The sequence below is a fragment of the Pelophylax lessonae genome (assembly GCF_965119305.1).
Source record: "Pelophylax lessonae genome assembly, chromosome: 10".
NCBI classification, from domain to species: domain Eukaryota; kingdom Metazoa; phylum Chordata; class Amphibia; order Anura; family Ranidae; genus Pelophylax; species Pelophylax lessonae.
This window is the reverse complement of record NC_138777.1, coordinates 78,393,582-78,417,776: the sequence shown is the minus strand read 5'-3', so window position 1 is coordinate 78,417,776 and position 24,195 is coordinate 78,393,582. Positions and strand designations below refer to the sequence as shown.

The following is a 24,195-nucleotide window of genomic DNA, read 5'->3' as shown; positions in this document are numbered from 1 at the left end:
GTCAGAAACTATGGATGAAACTCTGTAAAAATTGTTCCTGATTTCATTCGGGACGCACAGAGACAAGAATCCATATTAACTGTCACAATTACCACATGTGTCACGGATTCACCTAGAATCCCCCCTTCTATCTTTATCACATTGGGCCTATACCCAACACTAATACTCACATCTTGAGATACAATACTATTTATACCATTTATCCTTGTCTTTACAAGATTGTTAATAAATTTGAATTTTTATCTTATATTTATTATTTTTATTTATTCTTTCTGGATTGAATATTACTTGCCCATAAAGTCCCACTACCTTGGCGTGAGACACCAAAAAACCCCCTTGCTTTTTCAGATATAGGGACGGAGGCAAAAACTTACTTTATACCACCTCAAAGATCAAAAAACCCCCACCCCCTCATCTTACGATGGGTTTACTTTAAGGGCTTCATTACATGAGTAGTGCCTTCTAAAGAGCAATCCTACCTCCAATCTGATCTGGCCTGCTAAAGTAAAACGAAAAGGGGTATGTCCCCTCCCCCCTCATCAAATGGAATCAGAGGGCAGTCAGGTGGAAACAGACAGCAGAGTCAGTTTACACCCGGCCGCCCATAGAGCAGAGCCGGCTAGGTCTGTGTCTGCTCTGCAGAAACTGAGCAAACAAGGACTTGCCATCTGCCCGCTCTGCTCTGATCAGCAGGCAGATCACAAACAGGATCAGCCGTGAAAAGGGCCTAAAGGTGTGTGAGCTCTGAGGACAACATATGACACGGGTGTTAATCTTCCCACATTTGATGGCAACTCTGCAACCGCTCAAACGGTCTTTGACAAAGTAAAGGAGACGCCTAAACTCAGACCTGTGTATAAACTTCTGTGAAGGAAACTTGCAGCTTAGCCGTTGCCCATAGCAACCAATATGATTAAAACTATCATTGTACTAGTGCAGGGGAGAAATAAAAGCAAACATCATGCTGAGCACTATGTGATCAGTTTTATTGATAACACACACTGTGGTCAAAAAGACGTTCATTGTTTTCATATGTGTTCAGTCACAAATACCAAGTACTGTCACAACACTCTCCTGTATACTCACCATGTTTTTTATTCCTTCCGGACACAGACTGTCACCCGCAATTGTTAGATCATCTGAACAGCACTGCAGCTAAAAGATGAAAGATTGCAGAAAGATTGGCAGCTAGTCACATCTACCCCAAAATAACAGGATAAAAGTTAAAAATGATATGTACAAACATTAGCATAGAACAAAGGTGCTCAGTATTTACTCCAAACATTTACTGGGATCCCCATTTTCAGTTTTTCTTAGGCCCCGCAATCAAAAGATAATAACACAAAGACAACAAAAACATTCTTACTAAACTCCAATAAAAGAATGGCATATCTGATCACTGGAAGTCCCAAGGTTTCATTGTGGTTCCCTGGACATCCCTAACACGTAGTACTGATTTGAAATTTTTGCTTCTATTCATCTAAAAGAGTTTTTTTGAGTATTTGTTCAAAACAAAATACAGAATGTAGAAGTATGTAAATCATTAATATTAAGCAGAAAGTACTACATGTTGCCACCAGATGGAGCTGAGTATTATAGAAAATTCCTATGATACTTAGCTCCATCTAGTGGACAAACATCAGTGCCTGACCTCACAAATGCGCTTCTGGAAAAATGGTCAAACATTCCAATAGACACACTCCTAAACCTTGTGGACAGCCTTCCTAGAAGAGCTGAAGCTGTTATAGCTGCAAAGGGTGGGCCAACTTAATATTGAACCCTACGGACTAAGACTGGGATGCCATTAAAGTTCATGTGCGTGTAAAGGCAGGTGTCCCAATACTTTTGACATTATAGTGTATATATCTTGTAGTGCATTGTGATCAGATACATTGTGTACTGCATGCATGGAAGTTGGGGGTCCATTAAAAATAAACAGGAGTACCCTCTAAACTATGTGGCATGATGAGACTGTAGTTTTTAGCAGTCTTTAGTTTACTTTTTGTGGGCTCTAGACTGCAGCCATATCTCTCAGTACAATAAACCCATCACTGTACCACATATTTTATCAGTTTCAAGTTTGCCTTACCGTCTCATGAAAGACTTTGACCACGGGTCTAGCCTTGTCTCTCTCTTCTTTCTTGCTACTCTTTGCTTGCTCACAAGCTTCATCATAGAATTGTTTTATCTCCTTCGACACCTGATATGAAGAAAATGATGAATTTTTATCTGCAATGTCACATAGCGTAATTTTATGAGTGTTTGAACTGTTTCTTGGAAGTCTGCATTGCCCAAACCAACCAGATTCTCCCTTTCCATCTGCCAGTGCAGCACAGCAGAGTGAAAAGAAAAATATAACATAACTAGGGGCTACTGGACTATCACTGGACAGTCAACCTTTAGTACCTGACATGGTGATCCACCCAGCGTCTGATTACAGGTCAACATAGAAAATCTCCCCAAAATGAACAGAGCAGAATATCACCGAGAGACTGTCTCTCTTCCTGGTAATTTGTTGCTTCAACTACTCCTTTAATATTATATCATTATTATACAGGATTTATATAGCGTCAACAGTTTGCTTAGAGCTTTACAATATAAAGGGAGACAATACAACAACAATACAATTCAATACAAGAGGGATAGGAGGGCCCTGCTCCTGTGAGCATACAATCTAACAGGGAGGGGCTGGTGGAACAAAGGCCCTTTCACACGGGCTGTCTGATGAGATCTGCCTGTCAGTTTTTCAGGCGGACCTTATCGGACCCTCCAGTCTCTTCTTTTTTGGCATGGCGGGTGTCAGCGGACACATGACCGCTGACACCCACCACCATCTGATCCTGTCTGCCGAAAACAGACAGATCTGTTTGGCCCTATTCCCCATCCGTCCGGCAGATCGTATCATATGGAATAGAAATGGACAGGTGGTCTGTTTCCATCCGATTGTCCCAAAGAGCAGAGTGGGACTGTGTCTGTGCTGAGTGGACAAGGAACAGTCATCTGCCTGCTCAGCAAGGATCGGTGTAGAGATCCCCTGCTAAGTAAGTGGATCCTGCTTAGTTGAGGCGCCCGTGTGAAAGGGACCAAAAGGTAATAGCAGTGAGGGATAAACGGATGGAAGAAAAAAACGATTCAGTTATTAGCTGATGGCAGGATAGGCTTCCCTGAAGAGATGAGTTTTCATAATTCATAAATAGCCCAGCTACAAGTCATTACTGCCACTTCCATAGGCCATAATATATGTCACAAACCCTGCTAATCCTCATCTATTACTGTAGTAGTAGATATTAGGGCCTGATTCTGTACCCCCCCCCCCCTCCATAAGGCATTGTGTGGCCAGTCTAACCCCAATTAGTTGCCTAGCCTTATCAAAAAACAAGATCTATGCCCTAGACCAGCGTTCTCCAAACTGCGGCCCGTGGGGCGGATGCAGCTCCTAAATGCAACTGAGAATCTGTGGCAAGACTTGAAAATTTCTGTTCACAGATGCTCTCTATAGCTCTCTATTCAATCTGACAGAGCTTGAGCTATTTTGGAAAGAAGAAAAATGTCAGTCTCTACATGTGCAAAGCTGGTAGAGACATACTCAAAGCTGGTAGAGGCACCCCCAAAGCTGGTAGAGACATACCCAAAGCTGGTAGAGACATACCCAAAGCTGGTAGAGACATACCCAAAGCTGGTAGAGACATACTCAAAGCTGGTAGAGACATACTCAAAGCTGGTAGAGGCATCCCCAAAGCTGGTAGAGACATACCCAAAGCTGGTAGAGACATACCCAATACTGGTAGAGACATGCCCAAAGCTGGTAGAGACATACTCAAAGCTGGTAGAGGCATCCCCAAAGCTGGTAGAGACATACCCAAAGCTGGTAGAGACATACCCAAAGCTGGTAGAGACATACCCAAAGCTGGTAGAGGCATCCCCAAAGCTGGTAGAGACATACCCAATGCTGGTAGAGACATGCCCAAAGCTGGTAGAGACATACTCAAAGCTGGTAGAGGCATCCCCAAAGCTGGTAGAGACATATCCAAAGCTGGTAGTGACATACCCAAAGCTGGTAAAGGCATCCCCAAAGCTGGTAGAGACATACCCAAAAAGACTTGCAGCTGTAATTGCAGTGAAAGGTGGTTCTACAAAGTATTGACTCAGGGGGGCTGAATACAAATGCACGCCACACTTTTCACATATTTGTAAAAATAATTTTGAAAACCATTAATCGTTTTCCACTTCACAATTATGTGCCACTTTGTGTTGGTCTATTACATAAATTCTCAATAAAATACATTTACATTTTTGGATGTAACATGCCAAAATGTGGAAAATTTCAAGGGGTATGAATACTTTTTCAAGGCACTATATACTTTGCCTTGCATGAGGAACAAAAGCCACAAACAAAAATTGGGGTGCATGAGCCCTTAGCTACACCTAGCACTGGGTAAGGTTGAGACCTTGCCTTTTCTCATTACTGCAAGGCTGACAGGGCAAAGATGCTGCAGCCCATGGCAACCATATTCATTAAATACTAATTCAAGTCTACACAGTTTTATTTGTTTTGGAGCAGGGGTCCTAAACTGGTGGCCCTCAAGCTCTTGCAGAACTACAATTCCCATGAGGTATTGCAAGGCTGACAGTTACAGGCATGACTCCCATAGGCAGAGGCATGATGGGACTTGTAGTTCCGCAACTGCTAGAGGGCTGCCAGTTTGAGACTCCTGGATTGGAGAGTTTAAAGCAGAACTAAATCCATCGATTTAACCACTTAAGCCCCGGGAAGATTTTAACCCCATTCCGACCAGGGTTTTTTTGCAATTCGGCACTGCGTGACTTTAACGGACAATTGTGCGGTCGTGCGACGCTGTACCTAAACGAATTTGACGTCCTTTTTTTCCCACAAACAGAGCTTTCTTTTGGTGGTATTTGATCACCTGTGCGATTTTTTGATCATGCGCTATAAACAAAAAAAGAGCGTCAATTTTGCAAAAATAACAATATTTTTCACATTTTTTTATATGAAATTCCCCAAAAAAAAATGTAAAAATCAAAATTTTTTAACATTTTCGGCCAATTTGTTTTATGCTACATATGTTTGGTAAAAAAAAATCGCAAAAAGCGTATTTTGATTGGTTTGCGCAAATGGTATCGTGTTTACTAACAAAGGGAAAGATTTTTGTCATTTTTGTTGTTTTTTTTTTAATGCGTAATGGCGGCGATCTGCGTTTTTTTTTGTGGTACTGCGACATTGCGGCGGACAGATCGGACCCTTGACTGACATTTTTGACACTTTTGGGGTTACCAGTGACATTTCTACAGTAATCAGTGCTATACATATGCACTGTTACTGTAAAATTACACTGACAGTGAAGGGGTTAACTTTTTTTGAGAGGGAGGGGTTATGTGTGTCCCTAGGGGCGTGATTCTAACTGTGATTGGCTGTGGCTTGAGGTGTAGGAACAGTGATCAACGGTCCTACATAGTAGAACCGTATGATCACTATTTCTACACAGGGGAGAATGACAGGCGGCTTGTTTACATCAGCCGCCTGCCTTTCTCCCTCTGCACCGACGATCGCCGAGTGACCGGGTCCGCCAGTCACACGCGTGGGGGGGTCTGTGACCGCGCGGGAGCGCACCTCCGGGGGCGCACGCTCGCTCGCTCCCTAGACCCTTACAGGCTAGCGACGTAGTACTACGTCGCTCTGCCTGTGAGGGGCTGACCGCCGCAGTAAATAGTCGTGCGGCGGTCGACAAGCGGTTAATGTTTTCATAAAACAGTTATATTTCCAGACTGCCGGGAATGCTGTCACATTTGCTTGTGCGCTCAACCAAACTGTCAAACCACCAAATAGCTGGAGTCATAACTGATCACATGTGCAGCTCCACGGCAGTTACAGATCAAAACAAGACTTATATTGCCCATACACGCACAGCATTTTGACCAAAACTTGACGTTTTCGGAAAGATCGTTCGACATTCGTGCCGTTACTTTACTGACGATTTCGACCACGGGCCTGGCTAATGTCGATGGATCTGAACCAAAAACTTTTACCGTTTCAAGGAAAGTGTATACTTGAATGTTATAATCGAAACAAAAAGAATATTCTGTCTTATATATGTTTTTATTGTTATCGAACGATCACTATGAACATGGAAATAATCACATAAACAAGCTTATTCTATCAGTTAATGGACAATTCACTTTCGAACGAGGAATAACCTTTCAGTCTGCAAACAGCCGAAATTCTGTCCGTGTATGGCCAGCGTAATGCTAGCCAAACACCTGTCAAAAAATTTGTTTGAACGTGTGTTCTAAAAAAAAAGTCGTTGGAGCAACGATATTGCCATCATAATATAACCAAAGTTTGAATGATAAATTGTACACTGGACATAAATGAATTAGTTTCTCGTTCGTTTTTTTGATTCTGGGTCACATATGTGCAGTACCAAAAGTCCAATCTTTAACAGGCAAGAAACACATTAAAGCCTCGTACACACGCGTTGAAATTCGGCTTGTTAGTATGATGCTTCCGACAACCGACTCCGACTTTTCGGGCGAAAAAAATCTGGTGTGCAGGCTATAAAATTTTTGTCCGCCGTCAAAACACGGACGATTTTCGTGCAGTCAGTACAGATTTCGACAGGGAAAAATCTAATGAGCAAGTCTGGGCATGCTCAGAGAAGAAAGAACACAAAGAAAGCAAACCAACACATGACATCACTTCTGAAGTAGAATTTTGTCGGGCGAGAAAATTCGTGTGCAGTCTAGAGCATATTCCAACCAACAAAACACCACTCTGGACAAAAGACAGACGACCGGTCGGCCGATAATCGTTGCGTGTGTACGGGGCTTAACTTTTCAATTTATTGTCTGTTCAGCAGAAGTTTTCCTTAGATTTTTTGGCTCAAAAACATCACAAATGATTTTTGATTCATGCCTATTAACTGGTCGAAAATCGAACGAACTGTCGAAATAACCGATTTTTCACCTAGCATATGGGCACCATAAGATGGAAAGGGTTTAGTTCCATTTTAAAGCAGAAGAGTTAGGCCTCATGCACACTGCAGTTCAAAAACCCGTTTTATAGACGTTTGAATTTTTTTTGCTTTTATTCGCCCCTTTATGTTAGCCTTTATGTCCATGCACACATAGGCACTTACAGGCATTTAGAAGGAGTGTTTAGAGGCAGGAAAAAAAATCATCACTACATGTTCTAAAGATGAGCGTTTGGCCTGACGGGTTAACACATTCTAATGGCCAGAGTAAATTCATATTCTGGCCAATAGAATGCATTAACGCCAAACACGCATGCAAAAAATTATATTTTTGACTTACCGTAAAATCCATTTCTCTGATCTTCATTGACGGACACAGCTCCTGATAGTCATAACTATTGGGTTATACTGCCCCCTACAGGAGTAGGACACTAGCCAGAAAATAATTCTGGCTACACCCATGAGCAGTCCTATGTGGGGAATACTCCCTCTCTCTGCCAGTTTTGTTACAAGCAGCGTTAGGAGAACTATAACTCCACAGAGGAGTGAGTGCTGTGTCCGTCAATGAACATCAGAGAAATTGATTTTATGTGTCAAAAATCCCATTTTCTCTTTCGTTCAATCATTGGGATGTCCCAAAGCAGTGAGGTGGGAACAAAAAAATTCCCAAGGCTAAACATTAGCCAACCAGGCAACAGGAGCTCAACCAAACAACTGGAGCCCACCTGAAAAAAACAACACACCCTCAAAGAGGATCAGGTCCTCTAAACAGCAGCCTGCAAAACCTTGCGGCCAAAAGAAGCATCCGCAGATACCAACACATCCACTTTATAAAACTTTGTAAAAGTATGCACCGATGACCAGGTGGCCGCCTTGCAAACCTGCGTCACTGACGCCTGATGGCGGAAAGCCCGGGAGGCACTGAGCGCCCTAGTAGAGTGCGCCTTGACAGGTAGAGGAGGAACCTGACCCCTGATGGAATAGACCTGAACCACCGTCGTGTCTGATCCATCTGGAAATGGTTGCAGAGGAAGCGGACAACCCTTTTCAAGTCCATCCGTGAACACAAATACAGAGTCTGACTTTGAAAAAGACTCAGCTGCCAGGTACACCCTAATTGCCCGGACCACATCCAAGGCATGCAAGGTAATTTCCTTCAAATGTTTAGGCCTGGGACACAGGAAAAGCAACACAATCTCTTCATTTAAATGACAGTCAGAGACCACCTTAAGAAGGAATAACGGACAGGGGCAAAGAACCACCTTATACCTGTAAATCACTAGGAAAGGTGAACGGCAGGATAACGCCGCCAGTTCCGACACCCTGCGTGCAGAGGTGATAGCCACTAAAAAGGCCACCTTCTGAGCAGCGCAAGACGATCTTGTCGCCTCTTTACTTCTTGATCCCTTGTGCGGTTTTGGGAACTTTGGCTGTAATCCCTTTGAGGTCCTCTTGGAGTCTCTGACACAGTTGGTTTCCTGACCAAATATAGAGATTTCTTCTTACATGTTGATCTATTCACTGTAAGTAGTGTTTGATGGGTCGTTTTTTGCTTTATTATTGCTGTTTTATTGTTTTCTATTTAAATGCTAGTATAGTCATTATCACTCTTGGTATAACTGTTGTAGATAACTGTGTAAAGTGGACATCTACCCCCAGAAGAAGACTTCAGGTTGAAATGCGTCAGCGTTTCTGTGTCCACTATCTCTGACATCTGTAATTGTATTACAGATGCACGCCCAATTTTTCAGTTTTTTATTTGTTAACAAAGTTTGAAATATCCAATAAATTTCGTTCCACTTCATGATTGTGTCCCACTTGTTGTTGATTCTTCACAAAAAATTACAGTTTTATATCTTTATGTTTGAAGCCTGAAATGTGGCAAAAGGTTGAAAAGTTCAAGGGGGCCGAATACTTTTGCAAGGCACTGTATATTAGGGGCTTTCCCGTATATATACATTAATGTCCTTTTGTATGCTTTCATGTTTTTTTTTTACCCTACTCAACAATGATCTTCATTGATGTATTTTACTGTGTTTTGTACTATTAAAAAATCTTTTTTAGAATAACAATTTTCAATATTTACATTTACATTTTGTATCATATTTATTTATTTGGTATCGCATATAGTAAACCCCCCTCCATTGCGGGGGTTACGCTCCGTACCCAGCCGCAAAAAGTGGAAATCCGCGAAATAGAAAAACCCTATTAACCTCCCTGGCGGTATGATTCTGTCAGGAATTCTGTTCCAAAAGCGGTACAATTCTTTTCATGGAAATTTGGCGTTATGTATTATAGGCCTACAATTCTTAGTAATTACTGACTTAAACCTGACCAAAACAAGTCTCTAGTACACATCCCAGATGTGATAAATTTGAAACACAAACAAGTGAATTATAATCGAATCAATAATATTATTTTATTATTTAATATATAATATATATAATAAAATTATATTATTGATTAGATTATAATTCATGCGTTATATATTATATATATATGTGTGTATATATATATATATATATATATATATATATATATATATATATATATATATATGTGTGTATATAGATATATATATATATATATATATGTGTGTGTGTGTATATATATATATATATATATATATATATAACGCATGAATTATAATCTAATCAATAATATAATTTTATATATATATATATATATATGTGTGAGTGTATATAGGTATATACATATATATATATATATATATACATATATATATATACGTATATACATATGTATATATATATATATACATACATATATATATACGTATATACATATATATATATATATATATATATATATATATGCATATATATATATATATATATATATATATGCATATATATATATATATATATATATATATGCATATATATATATGCATATATATATATATATATATATATATGCATATATATATATATATATATATATATATGCATATATATATATATATGCATATATATATATATGCATATATATATATATGCATATATATATATATATATATATATATATATATATGCATATATATATATATATATATATATATGCATATATATATATATATATGCATATATATATATATATATATATATGCATATATATATATGCATGCATATATATATATATATATATATATATATATAATATAAAATGTGTTATGTGTTTTGTGCAACGTTTTTTTTTTTTGGTTTTTTTTTTGACTTTCCCTCCCTAGTTCCGCTCCCATGCAGCATTGCTGCTGCAGGGAACGGAACTAGGAAGTCCTCCTACCGACAGACGAGCGGCGGAGATCTCACTGGCGGTCACAGCAATGAGAGCTCATCGCTGGATCGCCAGGATAAGGTAAGAGAAGCTCCGCTGCGCTGTCTGCACGCTCTGCCCATTGACCCCGAGCGTGACTCGGGGATACCGCTAATAGCAGAAAATTCCTACCCCGAGTCACGCTCGGGGATACCGCTAAGGCGGTTAAAATGCATTGTAGGCATGTCACTGTTCATGTAAAAGCATTTTAAGGTCTTTAAACACAATAAAACAATAGAAACTCATTTAAACACATAAAAAATACTGAGAGACATAGCAAGAGCTATGGAAAACACAAAAATATTTCATTTTTAATGATTTATATAGTAAAATAACATTACAAAAAAAAAACACAATATACCGGGACCGCAAAAACTGAACCGCGATGGAGCGGGGCTTTACTGTACTCCCAATTCCCCCCTTGTCCCTCTGTGGACTTTCACTATGGTCTCATATAGGTGCTCCTCCACAGTCGCCAATTAAAGTGGAACTGAAGTTCTCCTGTAACAAACATACTGTAGAGAAGGCAGTCTTTTATTGCAGAAGAGATAGGCAATGTCTCTTCTGCAATAAAATGCCCCTACCTGCCTGCTTGCTATTTATATATTTTTTTTAATTTATTTCAGGTACTTATATAGCGCTGTCAATTTACGCAGCGCTTTACATATACATTGTACATTCACATCAGTCCCTGCCCTCAAGGAGCGTACAATATAAGGTACCTAACTCACATACACACAGTAAGGCCAATTTTATACAGGATCCAATTAACCTAGCAGCGTGTCTTTGGAGTGTGGGAGTAAACCGGAGTACCCGGAGGAAACCCACGCAGGCACAGGGAGAACATGCAAACTCCAGGCAGGTAGTGTCCAGGTTGGGATTCAAACCAGCGACCCTTTTGCTGCTAGGTGAAAGTGCTAACCACTATACCACTGTGCCTCCCATGCTATCTTCTCCAGCGCTGTAAATTGAGCTGTGCTTGCGCAGCTCAGCTTGCAGCGCTGGGCCGGTCTCTGTGTACCGGAATGACCGGCTTCTGCACATGCGCAGGAGTGACTTCATCCTGTGCCAACCAATAAAGATGGCAGAAGACCGGCACACAGAAGAAGTGCAAGCAAGGGACTGTTAAATGGTGAGTGTAACGCCCTTATTTTGACTTTAAATGAAGCCTGTCATTTTTCAAGGTGGACAAAGTAAATCACTAGTGATCCTGCCACCACTGAGTTGTGTAGTTTGACATGACCCTTAGCAATGACATATAAATGAAAAATTTCAATACCCAACGCAATCTGAATAAAACACCACAAGGCAGCTCGAAAAAAATACGGCAGCTCGAAAAAATAAAACACCCCTTCGTGTTCCATAAACTGATGAATTAATATGTCCCAACTGCGACATATTTATTTATTAATTACATATAAATACTTATTTAGTAAAGTGTGCTAATTCTTAAGGCTCCGTTCACATGTAGGCGTTTTGGGGCGTTTTTCTGCTCTAGGATCAGCTCTCAAAACGCCCAACAAGACAAATCCTATTCATTTCAATGGCCCCTGTTCACATCTGAGCGTTTTGAGCAAAATGCCCAACGCTCAAAAAAGTACATGAGCTTCTTTTTGGGCAGAATACAGGTGTTTTCCATTGGTCTCTATTCAATCGAAAAACGCCTGCAAAAACGCCCATAAAAATGCCTGAAAAAACGCCCAGAAAAACGCCTGTAATAGCAATTCCAAGATTTGAACGTAGCCTAAAGTAAAACTGAAACATGGAGGTTGCTGTCTTCTCTTTCTGAATTGCTATTAGCCTGGCTCTCCTTCTTTTGTTTCAACGTTTTCTGAGTCACTGACCCAGAACAAGTATGCAGATAAGGATTTTTTTACTTTTCTCCAACTTTCCTCAACTACATAATTGCTCTGGTCAATTATTCAGAAAATCTTGAGGGCCAGTGGGTCACCATTATCAGCCAGGCAACTAGCATTTTAAGGAGGTAATAAGTAGAAGCCCACATATTTTTCTATGTATACTAAACTTTACAAATACGCACCCCTGTTCGAACTATTTGACGTTAATGAGGTCCCTCGCTGGTGCCAAAATCTTCTTCCTGACTTCTACTGGGTGCTGGGTCTTCAGCCGTCTAGAATGGCCAGCTGAGGAATGATGTAAACCCCGCGCATGCACACAAGAGTTCATTTATTCCAGTTCTGACGATGTAAACTGAGCTGTGCATCCTAGTTGTGCTTAAAGCATTGAAACCTACAGTAACCTCCGAATTTACTCAAAATAGGAAAGATGTCCAGACAGCTGCACTCCAAAATGATCTACTTTCTTGCAAATTACAGCATATACAAGGCAGAAAAATACGCAGTGGGAGAGAGGTTGACGTGTTTTGCACGTTCAGCACTTAAGCAAAACTATAATTAAGCGATGAACGTGCAAAATATGTCAACCTCGCTCTCTCTTGCTGTGTATTTTTCTACTTTGTACACTATATTACCAAAAGTATTGGGACGCCTGCCTCTACACACACATGAACTTTAATGGCATCCCAGTCTTAGTCTGTAGGGTTCAATATTGAGTTGGCCCACCCTTTGCAGCTATAACAGCTTCAATTCTTCTGGGAAGGTTGTCCACAAGGATTAGGAGTGTGTCTATGGGAATGTTTGACCATTCTTCCAGAAGCGAATTTGTGAGGTCAGGCACTGATGTTGGAGAGAAGGCCTGGCTCCGCTCTAATTCATCCCAAAGGTGTTCTATTAGGTTGAGGTCAGAACTTTCCGGAGGCAGTCAAGTTTCTCCACCACAAACTTGCTCATCCATGTCTTTATGGACTTTGCTTTGTGAACTGGTCCATATCATTTGACGGAGGTGGGATTATTGTGTGGGGTTGTTTTTCAGGGGTTGGACATTTTGGACGATTTCATGCTCCCAACTTTGTGGGTACAGTTTGGGGATGGCCCCTTCCAGTTCCAACATGACTGCGCACCAGTGCACAAAGCAAGGTCCATAAAGACATGGATGAGCGAGTTTGGGGTGGAGGAACTTAACTGGCCTGCGAGCCCTGACCGCAACCCAATAGAACACCTTTGGGATGAATTAGAGCGGAGACTGCTTGCCAATGCCAGGCCTTCTCTCCAACATCAGTGCCTGACCTCAAAAATGCGTTTTTGGAAGAATAGTCAAATATTCCAACAGACAGACACACTCCTAAACCTTGTGGACAGTCTTCCCAGAAGAGTTGAAGCTGTTATAGCTGCAAAGGGTGGGCCAACTCAATATTGAACTCTACAGACTTAGACTGGGATGGCATTAAAGTTCATGTGCGTGTAAAGGTAGGCACCCCAATACTTTTGGTAAAATGCTGTAACTTGCAATAAGGTGAATTATTTTTGAGTGTGCCTGTCCGGACGTCTTACCTTTTTTCAGTGCAGCCTGCGAGCTGGGTAAGCACCCTGGTGGAAGGTGTGTGGGGTGTGCAGAGGGGACCAACCTGGGGCAGCGTTCTTTTGTTCAATTAGAAATTTATATACAAAAAGGAGAGGGTTGGGACTTTGCATGAGTAAATAGCATAACATAATCGCTGCTAAAGCCCTCAGCTTTCAGTCTCACAGTTTCCAGACTCAACCGGTATACTTGGATGCATCCGCCCCCGAAGAGTGGTTGGTTACCACGAAACGCGTCGGTCATGTTTGGATGCACTCCGACCTTTTTGACGGTTCTAGGCATTTTATCCAGTTTGATTTTAATATACCATCCTGCATTAAGTGATCTTATGTCATGAAGGATTCACGTCCGTGACCACACCACGCTATGTGCTATGTTGCCATGTTTGCTTTTCTATGCACGTGATTGGCTATATGTTATCTGTATGCTCATAGACATAGAATATGTATCAATGTGATTATGTTACGCTATTTACTGTTTTATACATTAAATATATACATTGCTCACACTGATTCATTTTTTAGCCATGCTGCACATGCCTCATACAAAGTCCCAACCCTCTCCTTTTTGTATATCCATTTAGGGATGGAGATGTATATATCACTATACATTTTATTAAAAGTCCCACACATTCCTTTAGCTAAAGCAATTAGGAATTTATTTAGGCCATTGCAAAATTAATTTTGATTGGTCGCAATGGATTAGTGCACTCACAGTATGACATGGCACTATTTATTGACTAATGGCTGGAAAACACGATAAGAAAATCGGCCAAAAATTTCCATTCAGCGAGCGATCGACCGATATTCTACTCGCTAATGTCCAGCCATCAATGAGCGATATCGATATTGAGAACGAAAAATACCGTTTGAAAAACACAAAAAATTCTGTCGTCTCGTTTGCGAAAGAACGATATTCTATACGTTGGTGTTGAGGTCGTTCAGTTTAAATCTGTATAACCTCATCACGCATGCCCGAAAATATTTTCCCGCAAATGTTTGTTGACCCGGAAGCATTGTACAAGTTCAAGAAGTTTTGTAAACACGAATGAAAAAAGCTAAAGAAGGCCTCTCAGCCAAAATATATCATGGAATGTCAAAAAGTGCAGTGATGCAAATTTTGGCATTCTGGGCCTCATCCATATTCAATATCGATCGCCCGTTTGTGAACACGAACACTACCCGACGAACGCACGTTGGTGATATAGAGATATATATACACACGGCTGTATTAAATTATGCGGTTTAATGTCGGTCCCACGCTCGTTCGTGCTAGGCGGTCATTGGTGCTAGGAGGAAGGGCGTGGCTTTAAGGTCACACGCACATTACATCACTTCCGCTTAAACGTGAAACGTGAGGACTACGTATCTAATCGATTTGTCTGTAACAGTTTTTTTTTTGATCGTTAATGTTGGCAACGTTTTCGACCGATGAACACTGTATCGATGGTCGGCGGGCAACGGTCGGGCGATATTCGGACCGTGTATGTTGGCAACGTTTTCGACCAACAAATACTTTTTCAAAAGTCGGTGGTCGAATGATCGGCCGATATTCTAATCGTGTATTCACACCATAAGACCTTATGGTACAAGAACAGATTATTATTATTAAGGATTTCTATATCGCCAGCAGTTTACGCAGCACTTTACAATATTAGAGGAAGACAGTACTTTTACAATACAATAAAATACAAGAGGATTAAGAGGGCCCTGCTCAGAAGAGCTTACAATCTAATGGACACTAAACAGGGAGCATTTATTTTCAGTATAGCATTGCTCTTACCTGCTCGCGGTTTACGAACCCCCAGATTCCTGCAGCTACTTCACATGCGAATAGGATTACCAAGCAAGCAAAAAACTGTAGAAATACAAAATGTAGGTTAGGAGAATCATATTAGATTATGTAGAATAACTAACAATGTCCCATGCTTCTCGTGAATTACAAAGCTTGAACAATAATTTGGCCTGAACCTTCCCCTGCTCTGCACTGAATCCCCATAGAAATTTATAAAGAATCTTCCAGTACACAGACCGACAGGTCCCAGAAGTGGTTCAGACTGATTTAAAAGCACATTTCGCTCACATTGCACTTACTCAGGGATACTCTTTAACTACTTGCCGACTGCCGCAAGTACATATACTGCGGCGGTCAGTCCCGGCCAGGCAAAGTGACGTACCGGTACGTCACTAGCCTGTCACTGGCTTGTGAGCCAATAGCGGGCGAGCGCGCGCCCGCCCGGCTCGTTCCCTAGCAAGTCAGTGCGTGTGACCGGCGGACCCGATGTCCGCCGGTCACTCGCGATCGTTCGCCGGGAAGGGAGAAAGGCAGGCGGCTAATGTAAACAAGCCGCCTGTCATTCTCCCCTGTGTAAAAATGGAGATCAGACGGTTCTACTATGTAGGACCGTTGATCTCCGTTTTTCCACTAGTAGCCATGTCCAATCAAAGTTAGAAACACGCCCCTAGGACACACTTAACCCCTCCCTCTCCAATACAGTTAACCCCTTCCCTGCCAGTGTCATTTCTACAGTAACAGTGCATATGTATAGCACTGATTACTGCAGTAATGTCACTGGTAACCCCAAAAGTGTCAAAAATGTCAGTCAACGGTCCGATCTGTCCGCCGCAATGACGCAGTCCCGCAAATAAAAAAATCGCAGATCGCCGCCATTACTCGTTAAAAAAAAACCCACCAAAAATGACAAAAATCTTTCCCTTTGTTAGTAAACGCGATAACTTTTGCGCAAACCAATCAAAATACGCTTTTTGCAATTTTTTTTACCAAACATATGTAGCATAAAACAAATTGGCCGAAAATGTTAAAAAAAATTATTTTTACATTTTTTTGGGGAATTTCATATAAAAAAATTTAAAAAATATTGTTATTTTTGAAAAATTTACGCAATTTTTTTGTTTATAGCGCATGATCAAAAAATCGCACAGGTGATCAAATACCACCAAAAGAAAGCTTGTTTGTGGGAAAAAAAGGACGTCAAATTCGTTTAGGTACAGCGTCGCACGACCGCGCAATTGTCCGTTAAAGTCACGCAGTAAAAAAATCGCAAAAAACCCCCTGGTCAGGAAGGGGGTAAAATCTTCCGGGGCTTAAGTGGTTAAGCTAACATTATGGCTAACTGGTGTGTTTAAATGACAGGTGCACTTTAAAAAGGCACACAGAGCTATTAAGTGGATTAATAACTAAGAAGAGAGGAGAGAAGCTGACATCAGAGATACAAATCATCCTCTGTCTCCAGTGAGCTGCCCTGGATTTATACACGGTGTATGTACACGTCTAAGACCTCGGAGGATTTATCACCTTTCTGGCTGGAGCACTCTCCGTCCGGCTGGTAATAAGTGGATGACCGTGTCTGGAATATGCTGAACTTATTAAACAAATTAATGCAGACGCTGCAGCGCCAGAGCAATCTCGGAAAGAGTCTGTTCTCCCCGGCAACACCATCACTTAAATATGCGGCACATTGACTTTGACTTACTGTTCCCAGCAGACACTGCGATTCCTGAATGGCGCCATAACATCCTAGGAAACCTACAAACATCATGACTGCACCAACTGCGATGATTATATAGATACCTAGAAAAAATTATAATGAATAGATGTCAGTGATATTGTAAGGGATTTTGCGGCACGATATACTGATTGCTGTTATGCCAATAGTTGCACAAATCGTGGACCTTTTGCAGTATATGACCTCAATCGCACAGACATTTTGGGGAGCAGGCAGGATCTGGTGAATATATCCTGGCGTTTTGATCCATATAGCTGCCCGAAGAGTTAAATGGCTGTACGCTCTTGTACTCATGTAAACAATAAGGCTACGTTCACATGTGGGCGTAGCGGATCGCGGGCAGAATCACCGCGATTCTGCCCGCGATCAGGAAATCATTGCAAATCGCGGGACACCTGTGCGTTGCCCGTGATTTGCAATGGCACCCCAAATGCTGTGCAATGTCGTCGCGATTTCTGCCTGCCAAATCGCTGTAACATCGCGCAAACAAAATAGCGGGACGCATGATGCCCAAAAAAGGTACAAGAGCTTCTTTGGAGCACCATGCGTCCCGCGATTTTGTTTCCTCGATGTTGCCGCAATTCGGCAGGCGGAAATCGCGGCAACATCGCACAGCGTTTGGGGTGCCATTGCAAATCACGGGCAACGCACAGGTGTCCCATGATTTGCAATGATTTCCAGATCGCGGGCAGAATCGTGGTGATTCTGCCCGCGATCCGCTACGCCCACATGTGAACGTAGCCTTATTGTTTTTTTTACTTTGCCATTTGCACGTAGGACATATTCCGCCAAACATAGAACGAAGGACCTGCATGTGCAAAGGATGTATTCCGCCAAAGCTTTGCTTTCAGGAAATGCGTCATACACGGGTAAAAAAAATGCATCAGTGTTTACATGAGTGCAAGTCCATTTACATGAGTGCAAGAGCTATTCACCTCTATGGTGTACACGCCACCTGTAGCATTTTGTCCCTGGGAAAACGCTTGGATTTTTATGCAAGACCATACCCGTATCTCAAAACATCCATGTGGATGAGGCCCAAGTCTCATAGCCTTCCACCCCAAACTCGCTCATTCATGTTTTTATGGACCTTGCTTTGTGCACTGGTCCAAATCATTTGGAGAGAGAATTATGGTCTGGGGTTGTTTTTGGGGGTTAGGCTTGGCCCCTTAGTTACAGGGAAGGGAACTCTTAAGGCGTCAGCATACCAAGATATTTTGGGACAATTTTATGCTCCCAACTTTGTGGTGACAGTTTGGGGATAGCCCCTTCCTATTACATGACTGCGCACCAATGCACAAAGCAAGGTCCATAAGGACATGGATAAGTGAGTTTGGGGTGGGGGAACTTGACTGGCCTGCACAGAGTCATGACTTCAACCCAATAGAACACCTTTGGGATGAATTAGAGTGGTGACTGCGAGTCAGGCCTTCCTGTCCAACATCAGTGCCTGACCTCACAAATGCACTTGTGGAAGAATGGTCAAACACTCCCATAGACACACTCCTAAACCGTGTGGACAGCCTTCCCAGAATAATTGAAGCTGTTATAGCTTCAAAGGGTGGGCCAACTCCATATTGAACCCTACAGACTAAGACTGGGATGCCATTAAAGTTCATGTGTGTGTAAAGGCATGCGTCCCAATACTTTTGGTAATATAGTGTATCAGAAGCTACACTGCACCTTAGCTAAGCACAATTCTGTAACTGATTCCATTAAAATGTATGGAAACCCTAACAATGACCCCCCCTCCCCTTTTTTTGTTTTCGTCCCCTTTGGTCCATAGTGGTTTAATTATAATATAGCTGTTCAATCAGCGGCCAAAAAATTGGATTTTTTGACTTGCCGTAAAATCCATTTCTTTGATGTTCATTGACGGACACAGCTCCTGACATTCTTAACCTCCCTGGCGGTATGATTATGTCAGGAATTCTGTACCAAAAGCGGTACAATTTTTTTTCATGGAAATTTGGCGTTATGTATTATAGGCCTACAATTCTTAGTAATTACTGACTTAAACCTGACCAAAACAAGAGTCTAGTAGACATCCCAGATGTGATAAATTTGAAACACAAACGCATGAATTATAATCTAATCAATAATATAATATAATTGTATTATATAATATATATATAATAAAATTATATTATTGATTAGATTATAATTCATGCGTTATATATTATATATATATGTGTGTGTGTGTATATATATATATATATATATATACACACACACACACACACACACATATATATATATATAATATATAACGCATGAATTATAATCGAATCCTATGTGTGTATATAGGTATATATATATATATATATATATATATATATATATATATATATATATATTTAATATAAAATGTGTTATGTGTTTGTGTTTTGTGCAACGTTTGAATTTCCCTCCCAGTTCCGCTCCCATACAGCATTGCTGCTGCAGGGAACGGAACTAGGAAGTCATCAGACCGACAGACGAGCGGCGGGGATCTCGGCTGGCGGTCACAGCAATGAGAGATCATCGCTGGATCGCCAGGAGAAGGTAAGAAACGCCGCTGCGCTCTCTGCACATCTACCCCGAGCGTGACTCGGGGATACCGATCCTGGACTAAAAAATCCACCCCGAGTCACGCTCGGGGATACCGCCAGGGAGGTTAACCATTGAGTTATACTGCCCCCTACAGGAGTAGGACACTAGGCAGAAAAAAGTCTGGCTACGCCTATGGGAAGTCCCAGGGGATATACCCCCCTCTCTCTGCTATAGGTACAAGTTTTGTTACAAGCAGTGTCAGAAGAATACAACTCCACAGAGGGGTGGGTGCTGTGTCTGTCAATGAACACCAGAGAAATTGATTTTACGGTAAGTCAAAAATCCTATTTTCTCTTTCGTCCATTGACGGACACAGCTCCTGATATTCTCAACCATTGGGACGTCTCAAAGCCGTGTTAAACATGAGGCGTGGGAACAGCGAAAAATAAATTGCCAAGGCTAACTATAGCCCACCAGGTAAACAAGAGCTCCACCAAAACAACTGGAGCTCATGGTCCTCTAAACAGCAGCCTGCAAAATCTGTAGATGCCAACACATCCACTTTATAGAACTTTGTGAAAGTGTGCACTGACGGCCAGGTGGCCACTCTGCATACCTACGTTACCGATGCCAGGTGATGGAAGACCCAGGAGGCACTGAGCGCCCGAGTAGAGTGCACCATGACAGAGAAAGGAGGAACCCAAACCTTCTGTCTGATCCATCTGCAGGAAGCGGCACAAATAGAGAGTCTGACTTCCTAAAAGACTCCATAGCTGCCAGGTACACCCTAATTGCCCGGACCACATCCAAGGATGTGAAAAGCCCGGGAACAGCAGCACACACAACTCTTCCCCCCCCCCCCCCCCCCCCAGCCTGGGCCAGCCACTAGCTAAAACTACACTTCTGTAGGCAACCTGTCTACATGCTAAAGAAGTAGTTGTGAACTTGTGAGGTACAGGGGGCCTCTACTGTGATCCCCGACATCACCAAGGGCTGAACATAGTGTTCCATATATGTAATTCTAGAAATGACAGAGACTGCAGACATACTAGAGGAAATGAATTGCAATAGGTTAGGCTGGAAGCATGCTGCAGAAGAGAATAAGGGACTGGGGATATGCTACACAAGGCTAATAGAGATTACTGCTATTACAACTTTATAAATAAACCATCCCACTACAAACTCTTGGGTCCAAGGGCCACACAAAAAAGTACCAAAGGGCCACATGTGGCCCTCCGATCACAGGTTGGTCACCAGGGTGCTGAAGGATTTGAGGTTCTGTCATTTCTGTGATTCCAACACCAGAGCCAGACACTGCAGCCAGGAGGGTGACACCATTTTCTCTGTTAGGAGTAAAGGAAGACAGTGTTGTCACCTTTTTGCCTGCTGCCTGCTCACTGGATGAGAAGCAGCCGTATGCACATAACTCAACAATACTGCTCACTCCGCCTTTTCCTCAGCCAACGTTATCAGGAAAGATTTAGTTACTTATGTTCGTTATATTGAAATATTAATGTAATAGCTGACAAAGGATTTTTATATGTGAGAATACAGTCCTGAGATTTACACAACTCTACCACACAGAGCAGCCTTGGCTGGCAGGAAAGGGACCTGATTTTTCTCTACTGCAGTTAAGTAAAATGTATAGGTCTTGTCACGTCCCTCAGCCTGTGACTGGACAGTAAAAGGGGAAGCAAAAAGACTGATGGGCTTATCTTTCTGCTCTCTCCTGCTATCAGCATGTTCCTTGTACAGCAGCACAGTTCTTTGTGCTGCTTCTCCCTACTCCTGACTGAGCTCTGCTATACAGGGGACTTCAACAGGATGATACTAAGTCAAATTCAGGTACTTACACTGATTACAGAAAAATTGGTGTTTTCTAACTACCTGAAGTTTAGCTTGAAAATGGCTGTAAACCTCAGACATGAAATACGAACAAAGCATATCCCTCTATAGTGTGTACTTGTCTCAATCCAGAACACTGAGTGTAATTTCTGTCTGCTGCTTTGTTCCTCTGCTATCAGCATGAATTACTTTTTGCTTTTTTCCTGACTCAAAAAGAAAAAAGCTGAAAAGGGGAGGGAGCTCCAGCACACAGCCTGTGATTGACAGCCTCAGCTCTGTTCCTGTGTAAAGGCTGATGTGACCCTCCCCTCCAATCAGCTCTCAGCTCTCCTCATTGAGCTATGCTAAGTGTAACTTCAGCTCTTCACCCCCTTTTTTTCCTGACAGCTCAGGCAATCTTTTTAAATTCTGCACTTTGAATAGATGTAGAGAAGACTACAGATAAACAGGTACACCTTATGTAGGATAATTTGTTTCATCTCTGTGTATCACCTGAGGCCGGTCACTTCACTGGGTATATGTAAGGGTTTACAACCACTTTAAAAAATGGATTTTTGTAAGAACTTACCGTAAAATCCTTTTCTCTTAAGCTCATTGACAGACGTAGTCTTCTTGATTCTCAAGAGCTGGGTTATGTTGTCTCCGCAGGAGTAGGACTAGGCAGAATGACAAAACGTTCTGGCTCCACCCTAGGGGGCAGTCCCTGAGGGTATATCCTCCCTCTCTCTGCTACAGGGAATCAGTTCTGTTTAAAGCAGTACAGAGAAATTAACCCAACCCAACTCAATGATAGAGGGGCGGGTACTACGTCTGTCAATGAGCTTAAGAGAAAAGGATTTTACGGTAAGTTCTTACAAAAATCAATTTTTCTCTATCGCTCATTGACAGACGTAGTCTTCTTGATTCTCAAGAGCTGGGACATCCAGAAGCAGTGCCACAAATGAGGGGTGGGATTGACAAAATCAAATCCAATCTAGTAGGCCCAACCGGTGCCAAACTAGAAGTTTTAAAGGCTCATTATAAACAAAGAATGAGACTAAAAGAAAAAATTTTCCAACGGAAAAAAACCCTCGAGGTAGACCACTGGTCTCCTCAAATTGCGGCCTGCAAAACCTTGCGGCCAAATGAGGCATCAGACGATGCCATTACATCAATTTTATAATGTTTAGAGAAGGTATGCACCGACGACCAGGTAGCCGCCTTGCACACCTGGACCACTGACGCCTGATGGCGAAAGGCCCATGACGCACTAAGTGCCCGAGTGGAGTGCGCCTTAACAGGGAACGGGGGCTCCCGACCCTTAATAGAATAAGCCTGTACTACCGTCTGTCTGATCCATCTGGAAATGGTCGCGGCAGATGCAGGCAACCCCTTTTTGGGTCCATCTGGGATCACAAAAAGTGAATCCGTCTTGCGAAACGAGTCTGTCGTTTTCAAGTATACCCTGATTGCCCGGACCACATCCAAGGAGTGTAACGCAAACTCCCGAGGATGACTGGGCTTAGGACACAGGGAAGGTAATACAATTTCTTCATTCAGATGAAATTCTGAAACCACTTTTGGTAGGAAGGATGGATTCGGACGAAGAACCACCTTATCTCTATGAACCACCAGATATGGTGAACGACAAGATAATGCGGCCAGTTCTGACACCCTGCGTGCAGAAGTAATAGCCACCAAGAAGGCCACCTTCTGGGACAACGTGGGTAGAGGAATCTCCCTAATATCTTCAAAGGGAGGTTTCTGAAGAACCGACAACACTAAATTAAGATCCCAGGGGGGTAACGGCGCGTGCACTGGCGGAGCCAGATGTCGCACCCCCTGGATGAAGTTCCGCACCAAGGAATGAGTAGCCAAAGGCTTCTGAAAGAAGATGGCTAATGCTGAGACCTGACCCTTGATAGTACTCAAGGCCAGTTTCTGCTCAACCCCTTGTTGCAGAAAAGCCAATATTCGACTAATCGAATAAGACCGAGGACGGAACCCCAAAGGTTCACACCATGCAATGTAGGACTTCCATGTGCGATGATAAATCTTTCTGGAAGTCGCTTTCCTTGCTTCAACTAGAGTAGGAATAACTGAAGCTGACAAACCTTTGTCCTTCAGCACCTGGGTCTCAATAGCCAGGCCGTTAAAGCCAGCGATCGTAAAGCAGGATGGAAGATCGGTCCCTGAGACAGTAGATCCTCCCTGAGAGGAAGTCTCCACGGGACGTCCGCCACCAGTCTGACCATGTCGGCGTACCAAGCTCGACGAGGCCAGTCCGGAGCTACCAGGATTACTGGGATTCCTTCCTCCTCTACCCTGCGAAGAAGTCTTGGCAGTAACGCGAGAGGAGGGAAGGCATATATTAGCTGGTATTGCCCCCACGGGGCGATCAGTGCGTCTGCGGTTTCTGCTAGAGGATCGCGGGAGCGAGCCACGAATCTCTGAACTTTCCTGTTGAATCGTGATGCCAACAGATCCACATCCGGGGTGCCCCACCGTAGGCACAACTGGTGGAAAACGTCTGGATGGAGGGACCATTCC

At 42.3% G+C, this 24,195-nt stretch overlaps 1 protein-coding gene across 1 annotated transcript in view; it reads right to left on the bottom strand.

Annotated features, from left to right (window-relative positions):
• Positions 1 to 24,195, bottom strand: part of CD81 (CD81 molecule) — a 104,098-nt gene that overhangs the window by 9,945 nt on the left and 69,958 nt on the right. Inside the window, exons 3-6 of the mRNA XM_082270450.1 lie at positions 17,257 to 17,354; positions 15,546 to 15,620; positions 2,090 to 2,200; positions 1,087 to 1,155 (exon numbers count right to left, since the gene is read on the bottom strand). Of these exons, the coding sequence (XP_082126576.1) occupies positions 1,087 to 1,155; positions 2,090 to 2,200; positions 15,546 to 15,620; positions 17,257 to 17,354 (353 nt within the window). The remainder of the gene's footprint in view (positions 1 to 1,086; positions 1,156 to 2,089; positions 2,201 to 15,545; positions 15,621 to 17,256; positions 17,355 to 24,195) is intronic.